The sequence below is a fragment of the Cibotium barometz genome, chromosome 3 (assembly GCF_041138505.1).
Source record: "Cibotium barometz isolate CiBa-2024 chromosome 3, ASM4113850v1, whole genome shotgun sequence".
Classification (NCBI taxonomy): Eukaryota; Viridiplantae; Streptophyta; class Polypodiopsida; order Cyatheales; family Cibotiaceae; genus Cibotium; species Cibotium barometz.
In genome coordinates, this window is record NC_141048.1 from 74,894,769 (window position 1) to 74,917,118 (window position 22,350).

Genomic DNA, 22,350 nt, shown 5'->3' on the forward strand with positions numbered 1-22,350 from the left:
GCCTCTTTAACGAGGAAAAAAACGTTGGTCTCTATGATCCAAGTGCAAGTTCCTCCCTTGATCTGGCCATGTGATCCGCGGGTTTGGTCAGAATGAGAAAGGGAAGTGAAGGCCCTTGACTACGTTAGAATAATTCTCCTGGAGGAATCGCCTATGCTTTCTGGGCGAGGAAAGTTTTTTTTGATTTCGGTTTTGGATGAATCGAGGGGGATGAATCGAGGGATTAGTCTCTTGTTCGGACATTTGTGGGGCGAGGCCCTGAGTGGGAAACTCTATCCTGCATGCACAAGGTTGCTACTTTTGCTACTAGCTCCCCGGATTCTGTTGCGCGGAGGGGACAGGAGTCTCACATGAATGGGGACAGAGGGAAGTTGAATGTATATAGGAGAATCCTCAAGTAGAGCCACAAGGTACTCATGTATATCATCTTATGGGTGAGAGACCAATGCGCATCGACAACACAGTGTATAATCCTAGAATAAGTGAGACATATGCATTACAATGTTTTGGAATACATGAGGCCGCTCATATTCCAACAATACACATACACATGAATGAATTAATCTTAGAATGATGGATTCTTTCTATCTTGTCATAGCAAGCCAAAGATTCTTGACAATCAAGAGTTATCATATCAACACACAAAGGGGAAAAACTCTATATATAGACACACATGGAACCAATATATCCCCACCACAAGGAACCCTGAGAACGTTATTCCATTGGAAATCCATTACAAAAATTCTTAAACCCCATCAAGTTCATGAAACAACAAGAACTCACACCAAGATAGTGGAAAATCAAACTCCCCAAGTTTTGGATATATTTTTCTCTATAGGCTACTCATTGAGAGGTAAGTTGGTAGTATGAGGATGCTTGACAAAATATCTACATCATTGTGAATGCACCTTGAGGAGTAGATGAATCTTTGAGATTCCTTGACACATCTCTAGTGAGAAAAAGTTATCATCTTGACACTTGACCACATAAAGTACATAAATGAAGATGGAAACTCATATTCTCTAAAAACTACTAAGGAGACAAAGAATACACAAGAGCTTAGGTAGAGGGGAGTTGTCCCAACCACCATAGACCAAGAGTCCATAACCTTAGGGCTTTAAGAAGAAGGACCCAACACAACTAGGCCTAATTATTTTTTTGCAAGGCATGACTTTTCATTTTACTTCAATAGAGACCACACTCATCGACCAAAGGCCAACTTTCAATGTTGGATGAGGAATATAGGATCCTAATAGGAACTAGAATGATACATAGATGGCTATGCTTCTAGACCTAGAACCACAATCCCAGCATTCGAAATTACATCACTAAAGGAGTTAGGATGAGAAGATGGAAGATCAAGAATGGTTGATTCAAGTTCATCAAAAGTACCTATGACTCATGGAGTACCAATATATATGGGTGCCCAATGACACATAGATGAAGAGATGCAGGGGAGAAGAGAGCTTGAGCTCTTGCAAGCACACACACACTCACAAAACCCTAAAAGAGAACACACAAGGTGAGAGGCTGAAAATCTTCTTCTTCTTCACACAACACTCAACACGCCATATACAAAGATAGTACACACAATATGAAAAGGTACTCAACCAAATACATACTCGGGTTCTCTATAGTGTGAACCCAACTAAATGAGCTGGCGCTATAACTATGCCAGTCTCTAGAATGGCTATCACACAGCCTGTCATCCCACTGGCCGCATATCACCCATGATCTCACCAACCATGCCAGTGGTGTAAGTGTGGGGCCTATCCCCCAGGCGGGTCATCAAGTGTCCACCGCCTCACTAGATGAGCTCGATATCTCAACACTCCCCCTCGAGCTCAACTCCATCTCATGTACACCAAGCAAAGCCCTAAATCTGCGGAGCTTCTCTGTACCCAATGCTTTGGTGAAGATGTCAGCGACCTGATTCTATGTGCTGACATAAACAAGGTCAACGTCTCCTACCGAAACCTTCTCTCTGACAAAATGGTAGTGGACCTCTATATGCTTCGTGCGAGCATGAAAAAACTGGGTTCCTGGCCAACTATATACTGCTAATGTTGTTACAGAAAATGACAACTTGTCTATCCCCACTGATAGACCCAAATCTGCAAAGTAGCTTTCTCAACTAAGCTACCTCATATGCTGCCATAGCAGCACCTCTGTACTCGGCCTCTGTACTGGATAAAGCAACCGTAGAGGCTGCTTCTAGCTGCTCCAAGTCACAGCAGCACTCCCCAAAGAAAACATGAAGCCACTAGTAGATCTTCTATCTGAGATAATACCAGCCCAATTAGCATCTATGTACCCATGAACACATATCTCTATCCCAGTTTCATAAAATAGTCCACAATGCAAAGTAGACCTCACACACCTCAGTATGCGTCTCAATGCATCCAAATGCAGCTTCCGAGGAACCTGCATAAACTGACTTACCAACCCAATAGCATAGCTCAAATCTGGCCTGGTGATCATCATGTAGATCAAGCTTCCTACTATGTGCCTATAAGTACTCTCCCCCTCGATCTGACCTTAGGCACTTTACATATTTCCTTGTTTGCTTTTCAACCATAACTCTGAAATTCTGAAAATGAGGGAACACCTCACTCTTCTCCTTCATGAAGTATACCCACACTTTCCTTGTGTGGTCATCAATAAATGTCACATAATACCTACAACCTCCCATAGACATGGTCTTCGTAGGACCTCATACATCTGAATGCACAACATCTAGTGCATTTCTGCTCACATTTCTGTCACGTGGAAATACATGCTTTGTTACACAATACCCTTGATCTTTAATGCATAGTCATTCACAGACATACTCTTTTTCTCCACAGTATGAAGTTCATTCTTCAACTGTATCTTTCGTGCCTTGGTATTCGTTTTATAGAGTTTTACCAAGGTGTCCCATACCTCCTTGGGGGACTTGGCATCCTGTATGTGCCCAATCATGGTGTCCTATATACTGATAGAGAGACAATACATAACTTTTCTGGCTCCTTGGTTCCAATCCGTGAACTCTTTCACATCTACAGCAGTTGGATTGATCTCCGGTATCTCCAGTGCCTCATCATGCTCACCTTCTATGTAGTCCCAGTAACCCTTTCCCATTAGGAAATTTGTCAACCTGAACCTCCAAGCATGGAAGTTGTTCTTATCAAGATTCTTAGCAACAATCTGGTTTATGCCATCATTTGACATCTTGCCAGACATAAATTTACCAGAAACAGCACTCTGGTTTGTTGTCCTGCACAAACTACTGTATTTTCTGCAAGCGGTACCGCAGTGCTCGAAATTGCCTGCTTTCTGAAAAACGGAGGTCCGAACGCGCCCGAAACGCATTTTTGGCCTGGAAAATATTGTCCAATAGGACAGTATAGTTGCCCTATAGCTTTACTCCCGCGAAGAAAGCTCCTCAATTAGAGATCGTTTGCCGGTGCCTCCCGTAGAGCTCCCGACAAGGGTGTAGTCCCCAACACAAATAGGAAAGAGTAGATGAAGCTCTTACCCTCGTACCGCTTCCTGTGCTTCTCTTGCTTGCAGCTCATCCCTTAGCATGAACTAGGCTCTGATACCATGAAAAGATGCAGGGGAGAAGAGAGCTTGAGCTCTTGCAAGCACACACACTCACAAAACCCTAAAAGAGAACACACAAGGTGAGAGGCTGAAAATCTTCTTCTTCTTCTTCACACAACACTCAACACGCCATATAAAAAGATAGGAGTATACACAATATGAAAAGGTACTCAACCAAATACATACTAGGGTTCTCTATAGTGTGAACCCAACTAAATGAGCTGGCACTATAACTATGCCAGTTCTCTAGAATGGATGTCACACAGCCTGTCATCCCACTGGCCGCATATCACCCAGGATCTCACCAACCATGCCAGTGGTGTAAGTGTGGGATGACCTATCCCCCAGGCGGGTCATCTGTGTGTCCACCGCCTCACTAGATGAGCTCGATATCTCAACAATAGAGCCCCCCCACCCAACACATGCTAGAGGAGCATCATAATAGTGCCAATCTAATAATGGCCATATGGAACCATTTTACACTTACTTGTTGCCACTAAGATTTGAACCTAGAGGTATGATCCTAATAGTTACTCAACGAGTAGGTATCCCGAGCTTATTCTTGAGTTCTTGAAGAACAAAGAAGAGTCTTAGAAACCATTCCGAAGGAATCAAAGAAGAACATGAATATGGCTTTCCAAGGATTAGAGTCTCACACATTGACAAGTTCGTTTTTCAAAGTTTAATATGGAACAAGAAACTCCTATAACTATACATTCAAGCAAGTTTGTACTACTACAGAGTAGCAGAAAACCACTCCGATTAACATTATTTTTCAAGCATGGCCACGCTTCTTGTAACTTATCTTTTTATAACCGTGTAAAGCGCTGAATGATAAAAGAGATATGGGATGACCGAGCTTACAGCTTGTGTGATGCCGGCCATAGGAATGAGATGTACATATACCTAGGAAGCTAGTTTTGGGCCCCCAATTGTAAATGGGTGGCCGGCCATTATAAAAGGAGATCTCTTGTATATAAGACATTTTATGGAATATGAAAAGGGACAATCCCATTAGTCTCAATTGAGCTCTCTCTCTCTCTCTCTCTCGCGCGCTTGTGTATGCTTGCTTGTATTGTAGATGCTTGCATGCTTGATTGTTCTTGTGTGTGCATGTTGGGATGGTGATGATCTAGCTTCTCCTCTCCTCTCCTCCCTCTTGTCTCTCTACCAATATCCCTCTTACTACATGCATATTGGCATGGAGTGAAGGTTGAGCTTTCCATATTTTCCTCCTTCTATTCTCTTCACCTAGCTTGTGAATCTCCACTTGGGTGACACAAGTGGTGGTGGAGTGAGCCCCTAGCAGCCTCACATAAAGGGGAGTTAACCCTCATTAGGGTTGGCTAAGTGCACATCTCCAACTCGACCCTTGCATGGTTTTTTCTCTTCTTTTTTCTCTCTCTTATGTGCAAGGTTGTATGTTTAGCTTAACATCTTTGATGCCGCTACCAGGGATAGCACTTAGCTTAGGGTCCTCCACATATTTCATGTACTAGAGTCTTCATTTTGCTCGGTTGGAGTGAAATCCACTGGTTGGTTGCATGTTGTTTGAGCTTGTTGTTTGTTTGATTGATTGTGTTCAATGGAGCTATGGAGGTCAACTAGAGCATTGGAGCATTGAGGTCTTCACCAAGTGCGGGAGACACAAGTGTTCAATTTTTCCTCTTGACATTCATACAATTTTTTATTTTTTGTTCATATTTTGTTAAGTTTGCACAATAGTTTAATCATCAAATTAATCTTAATTTATTAGGTTTCTTTACGCATTCTAGGTATTAATAGGTAGCTAGAGACTAGCCGCTAGCTCCCCATTAAAATAAAAATAAAAATAAATATTAGGAAGACACTTGAATCTACAAAAATCAAAGGAAGAAATTAGGCAAAAATTCCATTCTGAATGAACCTTTGAGAAGTGAATGCCCATTGCATCCTCAATGAACGGCCGTGGCAAGTTTGCCATGCCCATTCCATTCTTCCTATGCAAATCTTGTGAGATCTCCAGCCATTAATTTGCTAGTGGGCATTAAAAAGGAAATAATTGCATTAATAAGTAAGCATAAATAACATTAAACAAGGGGTATAGTTGCACTGTCAGAGAATATTTACAGGTGGCAGTCAGAGACCTACAACATTAAAACCTCTAAAAACTGGAAGTGAACACCCGTACCACTTAGAGTGTATGCTCATACCATTTGAATCGCATGGTCATTCCTTCCATGAAGCATACACCCGTGGCAACCTTGCCATGCCCGTTCCCTTTGACTTGCCACGCCCCTTCCATTGTTTTTCCCCAGCTATTGCAAGCGTACATTCATGCCATTTCTACCATGCTGCCTGTACCATCTGCTCGCCACATCCATGCCTTCCTTATTCAAAAGCACATGCCTGCTCCTTCCAAAATCCATGTTCGTGTCTTCCAAGAAGCGTATGCCCGTGTCATATTTCTTGAGAAGCGTACGCCCGTACCATCTTAAAGCGTATGACCATACCATTTCAAAAAAAAAAGACTATTCACAGAGGGGTCCTACACAGTAATTCTACACATTCATGCACCTCCATTTGGGAAAATTGGTGCAAAACAACCCTCTCTTTGTTGATGATATAAACTCTCCTAAAGCTCCCTTTCTCATAAGGCTAGACCCATTGGTCAATACATCTTGGAGCCAAATGGTGCTGGTCTTTGATAGCACCAGTGAGAAAGAAGATCATCCTAGTATTAGACGAGATACTCTTGACCTCAAAATAGGAGAACTTGAGGCGCAATGTATGGACATACCACCTATCCAGGAACAAGACCCTACCTCTCCTACACATTCACAGAAAAGCCTTACTTCAAGGCTCCGTAACTTTATCCTAGGTAACGCACAGTCGGAAGAGCCACATCCCAGGGTGAGAGGTACGGAACACCAACATGAAATAGAGCCCACACCACCTCTAGATCCTAGAGTGGAAATAGTGAAAAGCGAGAGCCATCAAACCTAGACTCATCCACCAGTCTAGAGAGCCATGCCCATCTCTCAAGGGTGGTCGATTCATTTAGGGCCTAGAGGCCCATACTAAACCGAGGCTAGATCCAACTGTCCAATGGTCGTATCAAAGAGAAAGGGGCCTACCCGGCCCCATCACATCAACATCGGCCACCTGTATATCAAACATTACCCACCTCGGGGAGATTACTTGGAGATGGATTAGTAGGAAATGTGCCGCCTTGGTTGGAACCCCATGACATTGTCAAGATTAAAATTAATAATGAGGAAAATTATAGTTTAGATTATACAGTGGTGAGAGAAGTAGACTATGGTGGAAAAGAAGTGAAGTTAGATTTTTTAAAATTTTATGAAAGAAATGGAAAAACATGGAAGGTTCAAGCAAAACAAAGATCTTGGAGGAATGGTAGTTGTTGTGTAACACGAATTTTGAGTTGGACAGTTATAAAATGACAAAGAGTTATTCACCTTGGAAAACTAAAATGGCTTCCCATAACATGGAAATCTTAAAGCCACTTTGTCTTTAGGTATGAGTCTTCATCACACGGTAAGTTAATTTTATATAATTTTCTCTTCTTAATAAGTCTTGTAAAGTCTCATAGCACTTATTTTTTACTTTTAGGGGCATTTTTAATACATCAACTAGATCTCTATCAAATAAAAGTCTACACTTATTCTTTTGTAATATTCAAATCCTTCTCAACTTCATGCTTGAAATCTTCAAGTACATCGATGATTTTTTGCACCCTCAATGACTCTGTGTGTGTGTGTGTGTGTGTGTGTGTGAGAGAGAGAGAGAGAGAGAGAGAGAGAGAGAGAGAGAGAAGTTTTCATATTTGTTAGGTATTTTACACATTTTTATATAAATGTTTTCCGTGTGGAAGGAAAAAAGACTTGGTATTTTGGACCCAAATGATGCAAACACTATGGCTACTTGGAAAGAGTGTATGCAAGAAGACAAGAATATATTACCACAAGCAATGATTCAACTTTGTAGCTGAGAGAGGCTCTCTTGTTTTTATTCCTCCAAGATGGCCACATGTTAAGGAGGGTATTCTTGGAAGATTACATGGTTTTTCAACAAACTGATCTTGACTCAAAAAAATTAGCTTGCAGTACATTCCTAGATGATTGGTTTTCAGTACAACATCTTTAAAGAATCACCAACATTCTTGCCAATACATTTGTTTACTCTATACTCTTCCATTTTTCATACACTTTGCAGGTTTTTCCGTACAGTGATCACTTGGGAAGCCCTTTTGTTTGCATTTAGTTAGACTTTGTGGGTACTTGTTTTTACAAAGAGTACATGAAAGAGTGCAATTAGTCAGTGTGGGTCAGATAATTTTTGTAGGCTAAGATGGAAAGATATGATGTATTTGGAATGTTGTGAGAGGACAAGTTGGATGGATCCAACTATCCTCTATGGTCCTATATGATGCGGCATGTATTGGTTGCTAAGAATTCATGGAATGTGGTCTCATTAGTGGGCTAGAAGACTATCCTAACTCACCAACACAACAACCAAATGTTGTTGTGTGGGCTATGGTTCAGATGCAAATACAAGTAAAAGTGGGCTATGGTTCAGATGCAGATACAAGTAAAAGTGGTTCTACAAGTGTCCCTTGCATTGTTCCTACTACAAAGTAAGAAAGATGGGATGTCCGAGATCCTAATGTGTGCATTGATAGCTATGTTTAGTGAAGAGAGAGAGGAATCATTCATCTAATTTGCTCATGCAAGACTACCAAAGAGGCTTGGGATGCACTTGCAACACTACCGTGTATGCAATAAGGAGGACTAGTTGCTAAGTCTATGTAGGTAGCTTGAGTTATAACACATAAGCAAGGGGGATTCAATGGATGATTTCCTTACAAAAATTTAGGATATCAGAGAGCAACTTGCAAGTCTTGATGAGGCTAATCCTGTCAATTTGTTGGTGCCCACAATCCTCAATGCATTTCAAAATTCATACTAGAGTTTTGCTTCCACCATGAGGCTCATGTGAAGGGTAATCCGAATTTCTTGACATCATTGGATGAGCTGACTTTCTGTGCTCTTTCAAGAGGAAGAGAAATCTAGGCAAAACAAGTAAATCATCCGTATTGGGAGGATCTAGACTTTGCTGCTAGGGGGTTCAAAAGTCTAAGGCAAATTCAACACAATGTTCTAGCAAGGATGCAGAGAAACGGGGAAACAAGCCTAAGAAAAAGGGAAAATGTAACTATTGTAGGAAGCTTTGCCGGTGCGTCAATGAATGAAGAAAAATGTTGGAGAAGGAGAATAAGAAATATGCAAGCATGCAGTGGTGGTGGTGGCTGATTCAAACAACACCTAGTTTTTGAAAAGAAGGATGCAATAGCAAATTATGCACAGGATGATTGGGAAGTCATGGTGCACTACAACTATATTATTCTTTCTCTCAGGATGTGTGTTTATCAGTTTTGATGCTCATATCTAGTACTTTGATAGCGATGCAAGCACATTTATTCTTAGTGTGAGTTGTCTAATTCTCTTGGGTCGTCTCCCCAAGGAGGCACTGTCACATGTGTTAACAACTCTTTGTACCCTATTAAAGGAGTTTGTAGAAAGGAACTAGTAGAACTGTGCTCACCATAGCAAATGGTGGGACAATCACTCTCTCATATATGTACTCTATGTTTTGGCATCAAGAGGAACTTGTTGTCAAATTTTTCCATTGTTAAGGCAAGCCTTGTCATATTTGTGGTTGATAAATGCACAATTCATGTGATGGGGATATCCTTGCTACATCTATTTCACTATGCCATGGGTTCTAAGGTTTAGATGTATATAAGATATTCACACATGATGAATGTACAATTATTGCCACGTGCTATGAGTGATGCGGAGCTATGGCATGTCCACTTTGGTTGCTTGAGTTTTGGCAATCTGTTGCACTTGCATAGGCAAAAATGGTATCAGATTTTCCACTGCTTGAGACCCATGTCAAGCATGTATGTGGGGTGCATTTTGGGAAAGATGCAGTGAGCATCATTCTTTAAAAGGATGGATATGTGATATTTGTCCATAAATTACAACTTATACATAGTGATGTTTGTAGATCCAGGCACACTTGGGTGTATCCATTGAAAGAAAATTCAGAGTTTATATGTTTCAAACACTTTATTTCTATGGCTAAAAATGTCTTTACATGCAAAGTTGTCATTCTTTGTACCAATGGGAGTATATGCCAAATGAGTTTCACATGTTTATGGTTGAAAGAGGTATTAATCTCATCCATGCATAGTGCCCTACACACCTCAACATAATGGTGTGGCCTTAAGGAAGAACACGTCTCTTATGGAGATGGCACATGTGCATGGTTAAAGGACAAAAATTTTCCTCATGCTTTTTGGATGGAGGTAGTCATGTGTGCGACATATTTCTTGAATAGATGCTACCCTAGAAAGCCTTATAGTCAATTATGCCTTATGAATCTTAGAATGGTAGGAAGCCCTATATGTGGCTCATTTGCGTGTTTTTGGTTAACTAGCTTATACTCTTGTGACTGAGGAGAAATGTAGTAAGCTTGATAAGGCAATCCAATGCATTTTTGTGGGTTATAGCTTAAAAAGCAAAGGGTTAGACTCTACCATCCGGCCACAAAATGTATTTTGGTGAGTAGAGATGTTGTTGTGGAAACCACATTTCATTACATGCTTTCATGTAAAAAATAGCAAGATGTATGCTCATTTGATATCTTTGATACTCTCATATCTTTGATAATCTCCTAACCTTTTTCAATTGGGGACAACCATATGTAGAGAAAAATGGTGCTCAACAGGGTACTATAATTCAGCCCATATTACAGCCCATTGATGAGGCAATTATGAGCGATGCAGTGGATGAGGAAAGGCAAGCCATACAAGAGTCCAAGAGTATGCCAAAGTGGATAGTGTAAACATTACATAATAGAAAATTGGCTACTCCGCTGCCTAGCAGAATACGTGCATGCTCTCATCATGCATCTACTTCCTTTGTGGATCATGATTTCATTGCTAGTTCTTGCATTAAAGAGGAACCTATTTTTCTTTTAGAAAGCATGGGAAAATGATCATCAAATGTGTGCCATGCAGGATGATTACGGTTCCATACTCAAGAATGACACTTGGTATTTTGGTAGATTTACCTCGTAAGAAAGCCATCAGTACTACAAAGAGGGTTTACAAGCTCAAGCAAAAGGAAAATGGTTGCATTGATTGCTACAAGGCAAAAAGGGTTATGCCCAATAGAAGGGCATTGACTATGATGAGACCTTTGCATCCACATCTCATATGACCACCATTAGGTGTATTATTGTGTTGGCAGCACATCATGGGTGGCATGTACATTAGTTGAATATCAAGACTGCCTTCTCAAATGGTCATTTGAACGAGGAGGTATATGTATCTCAACCTCATAGTTTGTACATAAAGGACATGAATAAAAAGTGTCTAGGCTTAAAATGGCCTTGTATGGTATTAAGTAAGATCCTAGGGCATTCTATGAAAAGAATCATGCATACTTTGTTGCCCTTGGATTTTGTAGCAACAATCTAACTCAAACATAGAGTACCCTCTATGTAAAAAGAAGTTAGGATTCTAATTTGGTCACATTGTTTTAAAAGTTGATGACATGCTACTCATCACAAGCTACCTTGATTGAGGACTAGATTTCAATTTTCGAGGCTGACTTACATGTGTCATTTAAGATGGAAGATTTAGGATCGTTGCATTTCTATTTATGTATCCAATTCTTACAATGTGATGATAGTATTGTCATGTTGCAGTTAAAGTATATACAACATAAGTTGTTGAAAAGGTTGTAAGCCTATTGCTACACCAGTTGACACAAGCAGTGCCACGCTTAGTCTTCATGATCCAAGAGAGCCTTTTGATGACACTATTATCAAATGATAATGGGATCCTTGATTTATCTATACAATTTGAGGCCAGAATTCAATTTGGGGTCTCCCAATTGATAAAATTCATGCACAGCCTAGGCACTAGGCATTAGTAGGTTGTCAAGCGGTTTTTTTCTATTTACAAGGGGGCACAACAACATGCCTTTTTCAAACTTGGATTGGGCGATGTTATGACACTAGAGTGTCTACTAGTGGCTTTTTCTTCTGTTTTGGTGATTCATGCATGTCATGGCTTAGTACAAGTAGTCAACCTGTAAATGCTAAGTTGAGTCTATTTACCCATTTAGTATTATGTGGCCAAGCAAAGTTCACTTATAATATAAGTGACATTTTGAGAGTGTGAATATTATATTCACACAAGTAGCTATTTGAGTTTAATCTTCCTTCATCTCTAAAATCTTATCCTCTTGTGCTTATACTTTATGCTTGCTTACTTACTTTTTAGAGTGATTATATGCTTGTGTCCTTGTGAGTCTATGAAGGCTTGTGTGTGCTTGCTTACTTGCTTTTAGAGTGGTTGTATAAGATAATGATTGAGGGAGAGGAGTAGAGATTCTCCATACAAAACTTCTTGCGAGACATAAGGTTCTGCATCTTTATCGACCCAGCTTCGATGTCTGTAGCTCGCCACATCGGCTCAATGAGTCATGCATCTACCAACCCATTCACAGAGGTGCTTTTTCTAGCCCGTGTTTCAACTGTTTAAATTCTCCCCATGATGCTCTTTGATGCGAGAAGTTGTCCCTTTCATGGCTTTTTGGTGTGTCAGAGATTCACAGAGAACTCCACCCTCCCATTACCTATTACCCCTCTTATGTACATGGTGCTAGCAGCTAATCCTAGGGATTAGTGGACCTAGGGGCCTTGCAGTTAGGGTTTGGCACAGAGATGTGGTGGCTAAGGCTAAGATCAGTTATAATTAACATACTCGCTATTTATGGCAGATCAACTAATAATAGCAAGAGTTATTATTATACACTTGTGCTAGGTTCATGTACTAGAGTGCATGCGCTCTTGCCATGTGCATGGCTGATGCAAATAGTCTCTTCGAAGGTCCTTTTGGACAAGCTCTGGTGGTATGGGGTGCTGGGGCTGAGGGTGGTTCGATGGATAGAACCTACGGTTGGGTGGTGAGCTTGCCTGCACTCTCTTTATTTGGTGTAGCTACTAATCATGTGATTAGGGTTAATCCTCCGGAGGTATCAAGGTATGATGTCAGATATACCTGGTAATTGCCTTAGCTCTTTATCTACTATCTGCTTCGCAAATGAAGTAAATTTTTTTGGTGTTAAAACCATGCATCTAAACGTGTGAGTGTGAGGGACGAAGACGAAGAAGACACAAATTCTCATATGTGTAGCTTTTTTCCGAGCACCCCTAGGGTGCCTATGGCCGTTGGTAGAGGGATGGCCATATAAGTACGCTTTGCCTAGGCAGCCAGCTAGCCAAGCACGAGTGGCAACCTAGCTAGGCCTAGTTGGCTAGGTGGCCAGGTTAGTGGCTGCTGACGCCATGGCCAGTGCCTTTGGTATGAGTAGCAGGTTGGCGGGTAGGACAGGTGGGCGATAGATCCAGCTGGCCTAGTTGAGCTAGCATGGGCACACAACTTGGCCCAGAGACGGACGCAGAGCAGTGTTCGAAAAAAACTATTTTCCAAAAAGTAAAAAACCTTCATCTAAAAGTTGTGAAATTATTTATAAAGAAAATTTTCAAATTTTGAAGGTTTTTCTTGTTTCGAACCTTCGTGCTTTGACGAGAGACCTTGGGTTGAGCGAACTAGCCAAGATGGTCTTGCTGCACATTGGCAACAAGTTTCGGGGTGATTGGCTACACTGTTCTACAACCCCTCAAAATATGCAGGTTTTTGTACCCTTAAGTTTCAAATTTGAAGGTAATTTTAAAAATCTGCAAGTGCAAATTACACTATACTCGGGTTTTTTTCGAACACTGACGCAGAGGTGGCTAGAAAAAAAAACAAAAAAATGTGAAAAAAAGGTTCTATTTTTTAAAGAAAAAAGCATTAGAGTTTTTTATTACGAAAAAAAGCTACTCTAATATTTAAAAAGCGAAAGTAGAAGAAAAGAACTTAAAATGTGCTCTTCTTCTTCTTCTTTTCCTAAGCTATTCAAAGGAGGAGGAGCTCTTCTTTTTGCTCACCCTGATATGAAAGTTTAGGTGTATTAGTAGTACACGACAGGTTACTTCAGGGTAGTAGCAGATCAACCTTATTCTATTTCTTCTCTATCTTCTTACTTTCCCATGGCAAAAATCCTTGAGTTTAACTACACCCTTCCCCTTCACAGCTTTCTATTTTTTTTCTCTATTTATGTAGTTCAGTCCAGCAAATAGTTCTAGGGATGTGACCTCTAGAGCTTAGTCCGCTAATTCAGGCCCAAGTTTAGCTCTGTGAATGGTCATTGCTAGGGTCTCTTTCAAGCTTCTTCGTTGGTATGTAGTCACAGACCATGACGGATCTTGTGGGATAGGGTCCTTCATACATGATCTATGAAAAAGCACATGAATGGCAAAAACAACCAGAAATATAGGTAGGTATGGTATGTCAAACACCACTTCCAACCAAGACATCAAAATACAAACACCACTTCCAACCAAGACATCAAAATACAAACTTAGCCCATAAATATATGTTGTCCTCGCATTGTCCATTATTATGATGTCCTCTCATGTGTGCACAGAGCTTACTTTGGATTTTTTTGGAGAGTTAATCATAGTGATTATTGTTTGGAATGTCTAAACAACATTTAAGGTTTTCAATTGACGAGATAACTATTATGTATGTTTGGTTAGGTTGTAGCTGTATCTTCCAACAATATAGGGATAGTTCATTTCTTCCAACAATATAGGGATAGTTCATTTCTCCTTGCAAATAAAGCAGATCCAAAGTATTCGGGTGAGATCATTGTTTCTTGTAGTTTTGTATGATATAATTTTTATATATTACTCGTTCCATGTATGTTTTTGTTTTATTGTCTATTTCTTTGTTTTTATACAGTATATCTCTTTGTATTATATCTTTGGATATCATTATGTTATGTTAAATATAAAGTCGTGTATTTTAGATGGTGACAATGTCTATGCATTGCTCTATGCAAAAGTAAATGACATCCAAATATATGATACATTAAGGCAAATAATGGAGCAAATCTTAATGCATCTATAGGAGATTCATTGCATGCATTGGAAAAGAAGTCACAACAGCAATTCGAAATGTTACGAAGGGTGTTATTGATAAATGGTATGATATTAATGACAGTGAGCAGATATGGAGGTTTGCATATATAAGACATGTGAGTGAAAAGGTTTTGAAATACATAGTCTCTTAAAAGTTTGTCTCTCTCCTTTAAAAGTGTGTGTCTTACTACTCTATCTTGATGCTTCTATTATGAACAAATTCAAGGATACACTGGTATGTCTCTTGTTGTGTCAGCTTAAAAATGGACATGGTGGTCCAAGCTAGTAAGTGCAAGAGCATGTTCACCGAAAGCAGATTCCAATAGCATTATTTCATTGATCAAGGCTATTAGCATCCTGACAACAAAGAACTACAAGATCAAAATATTTTACATGTTGAAAATATGGACTTGAGGTGGTTGGGTCCATCTCACGAGTGGGAGGGTTATAACATCTATATCATTTCTACTCTAGAGATGTTATCTTTGATGAGATAAGTAACTATTAGACACCACGATAGATGCATATGTAAGGCGTAATAATGTTTATCCACATGTAGAGCAACAATCACAAATGTACAAGTCCATATTTTTCAGCATATAAAATATTGTTGTCTCTTGTAGTTCTTTGTTTGTCAGAGTGCTAATAGCCTTGATCAATGAAGTAATGCCATTGGAATCTACTTTCGTTGGACATCATTCTTGCACTTATCAGCTTGGATACCACCCATGTACATTTTTCAGCTAACATAGCTGTGTATCCGTGAATCTGTTCATAATAGAAGCATTAAGATAAAGGTAGTAAGACACACTTTTAAGGAGAGAGAAACTTTTAAGAGACTGTATTCATCAAGATCTGTTTCATTTTTTACCTTTAATTAATCATATATTTGGATGTCATTTACTTTTGCATAGAGCAAGGCTGGGACATTGTCACCATTTAAAACACACTACTTTATATTGAACATAATATAATGATATCCAAAGATATACTATAAAGAGAGATACTATATAAAAACAAAGAGATAGACAATAAAATAAAAACATATATTTAACAAGTAATATATGAAAGCTATATCATACAAAAACTATAAGAAACAATAATCTCACTCGGATACTTTGGATCCACTTTATTTACAAGGAGAAAATAAACCATCTCTATATTGTTGGAAGATATAGCTACAACCTAACAAAACGTACATATTAGCTATCTCGCCAATTGACAACCTTAAATGTTGTTCAAACATTCCAAACAATAACCACTATGATTAACTCTCTAAATAAATCCACACCAATAAAGTAAGCTCGGTGCACACATCGAAAAAGGCATCATAATAATAGGGAATCCGAGAAGAGCATTTGTTTATGGGCTAAGTCATTTCTACTTTTTTTCCATTCATGTGCTTATTCATAGACCATGCATGCAGCACCCTCCAGGCCTGAAATTTGATGCCTAGTATTGGGCTTCATAAAAAATCCAATGACGTCTTCCCCTTATTTTCAAGGCATCAAATGATGCCCTGATGTAATTTTCAAGGCTTCAAGCCTTATGTATCGATCTCTATCTCTAGCCCCAAACACCTACGGCCCACAGGCCATTGTCCAGTAATGTAAATCACTTAGTTTACAAACTATCAAATCACTCATTAACAGTGTGATTGCACACACATACACATCAACTTGTAAATAAACAACTGAAGATGGCATTTTCAGTCATCTTAACTCGTCCTCTTCCATGCGCTTGCAAGAGGACAGCATTCTCTTGATGAGAAAACGTTTTTAAGCTCTTGTATTGTGTGTATTTTTGTTGCATACATATCCATCAATATTATCCTTCGCATGGATTGGCACTGTATGGTTTTGAAGAATGAATGATTCCTGCTAAAAAATAATTGAGCATATCAAAATCCACAAGAGAGAACTCTGCACTTACCGTGACCTCAATGGGGACTCTGGCATCTATGCGATGCACATAATAGAGATCACCATGTCCTCGCTTTCTACCACATCCACTATGAGGGATGAAGCTGCATCGGCTAGAGCCTAGCACTTCTTTTCCACCAGCTACTACTCCAAACCCTGCAGCATACTATCAACAGAAATAGAACTTGACCAGCTCTTTGATATACAAAATACTCAAAAAATGCCAATAATCATCACATACCATCTCAGCTACATCAAGAAGAATGGCACCTCCAAGTTCCAACCATCGTCCCGTACGAAGAGAGCAGAGTTGAGCATGGACTCCACTGAAGTATATTATCACTCCTACAATATCTGCTCCAAGCAAGATAAACTCACAAACATGGATGAGTAAAACACATACTTGCTAGGCTATAAGAGACGTTCTTTTCTCCCTTCTACAGCTACAACTTTCTTAGCCTTTGCTACAAACAAACTGCAATCATCACTATGAGGCAACAATTCAAATCACCTGGCACCAGACCATAACAACATTAAATTTACCTTAAAAATTTTATGTCAAACCTGCAAAAGATGGGAAAAAAATTTACTCCAGACCAAATCAAGCTTAAAGTTGCTCCGAACCAAATCAAGCTGAAAGCTGAAATTTACTTCCTGATAGATACGCTATGGATGAGAAACCCAGAATTTTGCCAATAATTAAAACTTATTCAACATAACTCCAAACCAAATCAAGCTGAAAGCTGCTCCAAACCAAATCAAGCTGAAAGCTGACAATAGCAACATGACTCATAAGCCATCACAAACCCACAATTGGCAGCATGCTATTCCATTGAAAAATGAGTCAAACGTTGCTCCAAACCAAGTACATTGAAATGCATGAATCATAAGCCATCACAGACCCTTCTCGCTTTCACATCTTTCCAAATTTCATGAACGCATGGCCAATCCACATCATTAACATCAGGACCAAGAAGGGAGACTCTCATCAAGGCATCAAGTGTGCTCACTTCCAAGCATTGACGTAGATCACTTTTGATCATATTTTGCTTTGAAAAGCCTCTTTCGCATGATACTGATGAGGCAGGAATCACCAAAATAGCTTGCCAAAGCTTCATCATGTTGGGGTATGTGTTCTGCCATTCAGTATTAGAATAATACAAAGTATCTGTGAATGATAATACCTCATTTTTGCAACCTTGTTCATCCACAAGGTATCCCCCAAACCTCTCCAATAATTGATCAAGCCACATGGAGACTTTCTTCTCTCTTTTCGTAGAGTCTCGTGGTCGTTTTTTATCACGTGGGTAATGCTGTGGATTGAAAAGCTTGACAGCATTGAATAGAAACACATCTGGAAATCTATCATTAATGCAATCCACAACCTTTTGTACAAAAGCCTTAGCAAGAAAAAAAAAACAGAAGAAGGAGCTCCTGCTTCCCGCCTCCTGCTTCCCGCCTCTCAAGCTGCATCGTCGTCTCTCCTTCTCTGCGGGCGGATGCCCTCCCAAGTGCATGGGCACTGAGAGGAGGAGCCCGTCCCTTGTTCGTCCCCAGCTCCCATCACCTGCAAAATCCATTCAAATGCTCAGCAGTCACTTTACCGGTGCTTCTCCCTCTTCATCTCTGCAAGGTCCTAGAACAAACCCGTGGAACCAACTCCCAGACAAACCTTGGGGAGACGACTCTTTAATAGACTCAGTAATGGAAGAAAACTCCCGTCTCATGCAAGAACTCAAGGAAGCTAAAGAGCAGCTGTTATCCACAAAAAGCGGTGATCAACCCAAAGAAGCCCCCATCCCCCCAAAGGAAGACAGTCAAAACACTAATGGTGCCCAACAGAACGAAACGAACACCACAGCTGAAAAAGGTAACCCTCAGCCCCTGTCTGTTCATGTAAGTCTTCCTATTGAGCAGGTCAGGAACAAAGTAGAAGAATACTCTGAAAGGTGTCTGGTCGGTCTGCTCTTTGGCCCGCAACCGTCCAAAGAAGCAATGAAAGCATGGATCCGAGACAGCTGGTCACCTCTTGGGATTGAGGTCACGCTCACGCAAGCCTTGGCCAAAGGGTACTACATATTTATGTTCAAAGAGGCCAGCATGGCTATGAAAGTCATCAGCTCGGGGCAATGGATGTTCAGGCACCTCCCATTCTGCTTTATGAGGTGGACCAAAGACTTCAACCCGGATGGCCCAAAATCTTCAGTGTACCCAGTGTGGGTAGAGCTCCCTAACTTACCCATTCACCTGACTCCATGGATCAAAGTTATCCTAGCTCCCTTAGGACAAGTTTTAGGCACCAAAGCTTTTACTGACTACAATCCTGCATGGCACCCCCAAGTCCTCGTTGAGCTGGACTTGTCTCTCCCCCTCCCGGAAGAGATCTCCATTGGTTGTGGGGAGTTCTCTCTCACCCAACCTATCCTCTACAAGCACCTACCAAACTCCTGTTTTCACTGTGGAAAACAGGGGCACCTCATTAGAAACTGTCCTATCAAGAACCCTCAAATCATTCTTCCCCACCTAGCGAACAAAGCTCCCCCCCCTCAGCCCTTGGTCCAGTCCCCCCCCCTCCTCATCTATTCCGCCATCTAGTCTCAAAGAGCCTGATTATGCATTAGGCAACAGACGCAAACCAGCTTTCAAACCTAAAACCTCTGCGCCTATAATAAAGCCTAACAGGTACTCTATCCTGGCTACCATTCCAAAACCAGGGACTACTGAAGAAGAACAGGACTGTGTGGAAAGTACTCCATTAAACAAGCTGAGACTAGAGAAGGAGGTGGATAACCTTGACGATGCAGAAATGGGTACTGTTTCCAGTCCAGCAAAGGAGAACAGAGCAGTTCTACAGCCTGCTATACCCAATGATATGGAGATTAGTAAAGAGCTCAAGAGAGGGAGAGCTCAGCTCGGTGCCACCCCCCAGTCAGCCACCAAGGGAGGATCAAGCAAACCCCCCAATAAAAGATAATGAAAATAACCAGCTTCAATGTAAAAGGTCTAACTGACTTGAAAAAAGCTCAACTTGTCAGACAGTGGCTAAAAACCAAAGGCCTCTTGGACATCATTGTTTTAGTGGCTAAAAACCAAAGGCCTCTTGGACATCATTGTTTTAGTGGAGATTAAGACTACAGGAGAGGAGTTGAACAGAAGGCTTAACACTATTTCTCCCGACCACTTCTGGATTCACACCCTGCACTCACAGGGAAGTGGAGGTTTGGCTGTGGGCATACACCACGACCTTAGCTCTGATCTGAAGGGATTCCACATCAGATACAACAACCAATGGATAGCAGTTTACCTAAACAACTTCACTCTTGTTGGGATCTACGCCCACGGACCCCAAAGGCAAAGGACTGATACCTGGAACTCTCTCCTCAACCTGCAAGCCCCCACCCTCATCTTGGGAGACTTCAACATGGTAGAATCCCTCCAAGACAGGTTCAAAGCCAAGGGTCAGGCCCTATTTGGAAGAGAAAAGCTAGCTTGGGAGAAAGTCAAACGCAAACTCAATCTTCAAGACTTAGGCCAGGAAGGAATATTCTCGTGGCAGAATTATTCAATAGGGGAGCTCACCAGGAAAGCCAGGCTGGACAGAGCCTATGCTAGCAACGAAATTGTTGCAAAATACAACAGATGTGAATGTCTGGTTGACACTACAACTTGCATCTCTGACCACTATCCCATTATCACCACCATGGATAATCAAGACACCAGGCACAAGGCTGGCTGGTTCCACACTGATCTAGCCCTTTTTAAACTACCTCTGGTCAAGGAAGAAATAGTCCAAATCTGGAAATCCTTCTTCTCTTACAACCTCCCCCCGGCTAAAGCTTGGAACCTCGCCATCAAATCCACTCAAAACCTCCTAAAGCAAGTAAGGAAGGAGGTTACAGCCCACAGGACCAGCAGGCTCAGAAATCTCCAATCGCAGCTTCGGATGCAGGAGTCTTCTACCAACCCTGGAAATCTTAACCAGATCTCAGAGCTCAAATCAAAAGGGAGGAGGAAATAGCCCTCCAGCAAGCCAAGCTCTTCACCAGAGTCTGGTGGGCAGGCAAAGCAGATAGACCGAGCAAAGAAATGTTCAAGATGCTAAAAGTGAAACAAAGACAAGAACACCTCCCCCTCCTCTGCTTCAAGAATGGAGTTAAGGCTAGCAACCACGAGGAGAACAAGCAGCTCCTAACTGACTACTACAGGGATATCTTCCTTGAAGCAGGACCCCCCTCTCAAAGCAAGCTGAAGGCCATGCAGACCATCAAAGATGCAAGGGAAGTCACTGTTCCTCCAAATCTAGCAAAAGTTCTGGAGCGGGACATCTCCCACGAGGAAATAAAAGAGGTAATATTTTCTCTCAAACCTAATAAAAGCCCAGGGGAAGACGGCTTGGCTGCTGAATTCTACCAAACCTTCAGCGAGGTATTAGTAGACCCCATCCTCCAAGTATGGCAAGAAGCGATCAAATTCGGAGCATTGACCACCCAATCTAATCAAGGCCTTGTCAAGCTTATTCACAAAAAAGGCCCTAAGGAGGACGTAGGAAACTGGAGACCTCTTACCATGCTTAACAGTGTGTACAAGATCATCGCCAAAGCCCTTGCCCATCGTCTGACCGAGCACATGAATAGCTGGATAAATAAGGAATAGAAAGGATTCATCAAGGGCAGATACATCCTAGATGCCATCATAGCACTTTGGGAAGGCTTTGAATATGCAGAGAAAACCAATCAAGATTTTCTCTTCATAAAGATCGACTTGCATATGACAGAATCCACTGGGACTTCATCCTCCAATCTCTAAGGGATATGGGTTTGGGACCCCATTTCACCCACATGGTCAAAACCCTCTTCGGCAATGCCAAAGCCAAGATAATCTACAACGGAGAGCTCTCTGCCCCCTTCCCGCTTCAAAAGAGCATCAGACAAGGTTGCCCGTTAGCCCCCCTCTTATACGCCATAGCCTCAGACGGCCTCAACTGGCTCATCAAGGACAAGATGAAAAAAGGAGAGATAGCTGGAATAAAGCTCCCTAATGGAGACCAGATGTGCACACAGATGTTTGCTGATGACACTAATTGCTTGATAGCTAATGAAGAAGGAAGTATAAAGGCTCTCTGGGAATGCTTACAAATCTATTGCATGGCCTCAGGTTCTTCAATCAACCATTATAAAACAGGCATCAAAACACTCATAGAACCACCGCCTGACTGGCTTAAGGAAGCAGGCTGCAATCTCATCCAGGACGGTGAGATCTTCAGGCTCCTAGGAATACCTATGGGCTTTAAGGTCACTTTAAGACAAAGATGGCAGTGGGTCATGGAAAAAATAGACAACAAGCTTCTGAAATGGAAAAGAAAACAGCTTACTTTGGCAGGGAGGATCATGGTTCTCAACCACTTCATTCTGCCCTATACCATCTATTTTATCAGCTGGGCTGGAGGCCACCAGATTCTGACCTCAGCAACTTTACCAAGCTGTGTAGGAACTTTCTCTGGGGCGGCGACCCTTGGAACAAGAACATACCCAAAGTCAAGTGGGACATCTGCACCACCCCTAAAGCAAAGGGAGGACTAGGTATTCAGGATATCAGGATCACTGCCAATAGAATGGCAGCTAAGTGGATCATAAGAGCATGTGCTAACCCCTCTGAAGACTGGGCTCAACTTCTCATCAAGGATACCCCCAGGTTTTTCATCACGGGCCTCAATAAATGGAACAACCTGCCCCTCTCA

The 22,350-nt window shown here is 41.2% G+C and overlaps 1 protein-coding gene across 2 annotated transcripts; it reads right to left on the reverse strand.

Moving 5' to 3' along the window:
- Positions 1-16,445: 16,445 nt before the first annotated feature.
- On the reverse strand, positions 16,446-17,755 carry LOC147640524 (uncharacterized). 2 transcript variants are annotated; one of them, XM_086823777.1, is made up of 3 exons: positions 17,624-17,755; positions 16,855-16,967; positions 16,446-16,779 (listed from the first exon to the last, which is right to left on the reverse strand). In XM_086823777.1, exons 1-3 carry the CDS (start codon positions 17,631-17,633, stop codon positions 16,519-16,521), a joined length of 384 nt encoding a protein of 127 aa, XP_086679903.1. In that variant the 5' UTR covers positions 17,634-17,755; the 3' UTR covers positions 16,446-16,518. The 2 variants fall into 2 exon arrangements, 1 of the variants encoding a protein (XP_086679903.1); XR_015269763.1 differs by lacking the exon at positions 17,624-17,755 and having other exon boundaries at positions 16,446-16,769; positions 16,855-17,130.
- Positions 17,756-22,350: the final 4,595 nt, after the last annotated feature.

Bases quoted from the DNA above. Each gene is read 5' to 3' on its own strand.
- LOC147640524 (XM_086823777.1), bottom strand. The intron at 16,780-16,854 runs GTATGTGATGAT...TTCTGTTGATAG, and splicing joins TTCTTGATGTAGCTGAGATG to TATGCTGCAGGGTTTGGAGT.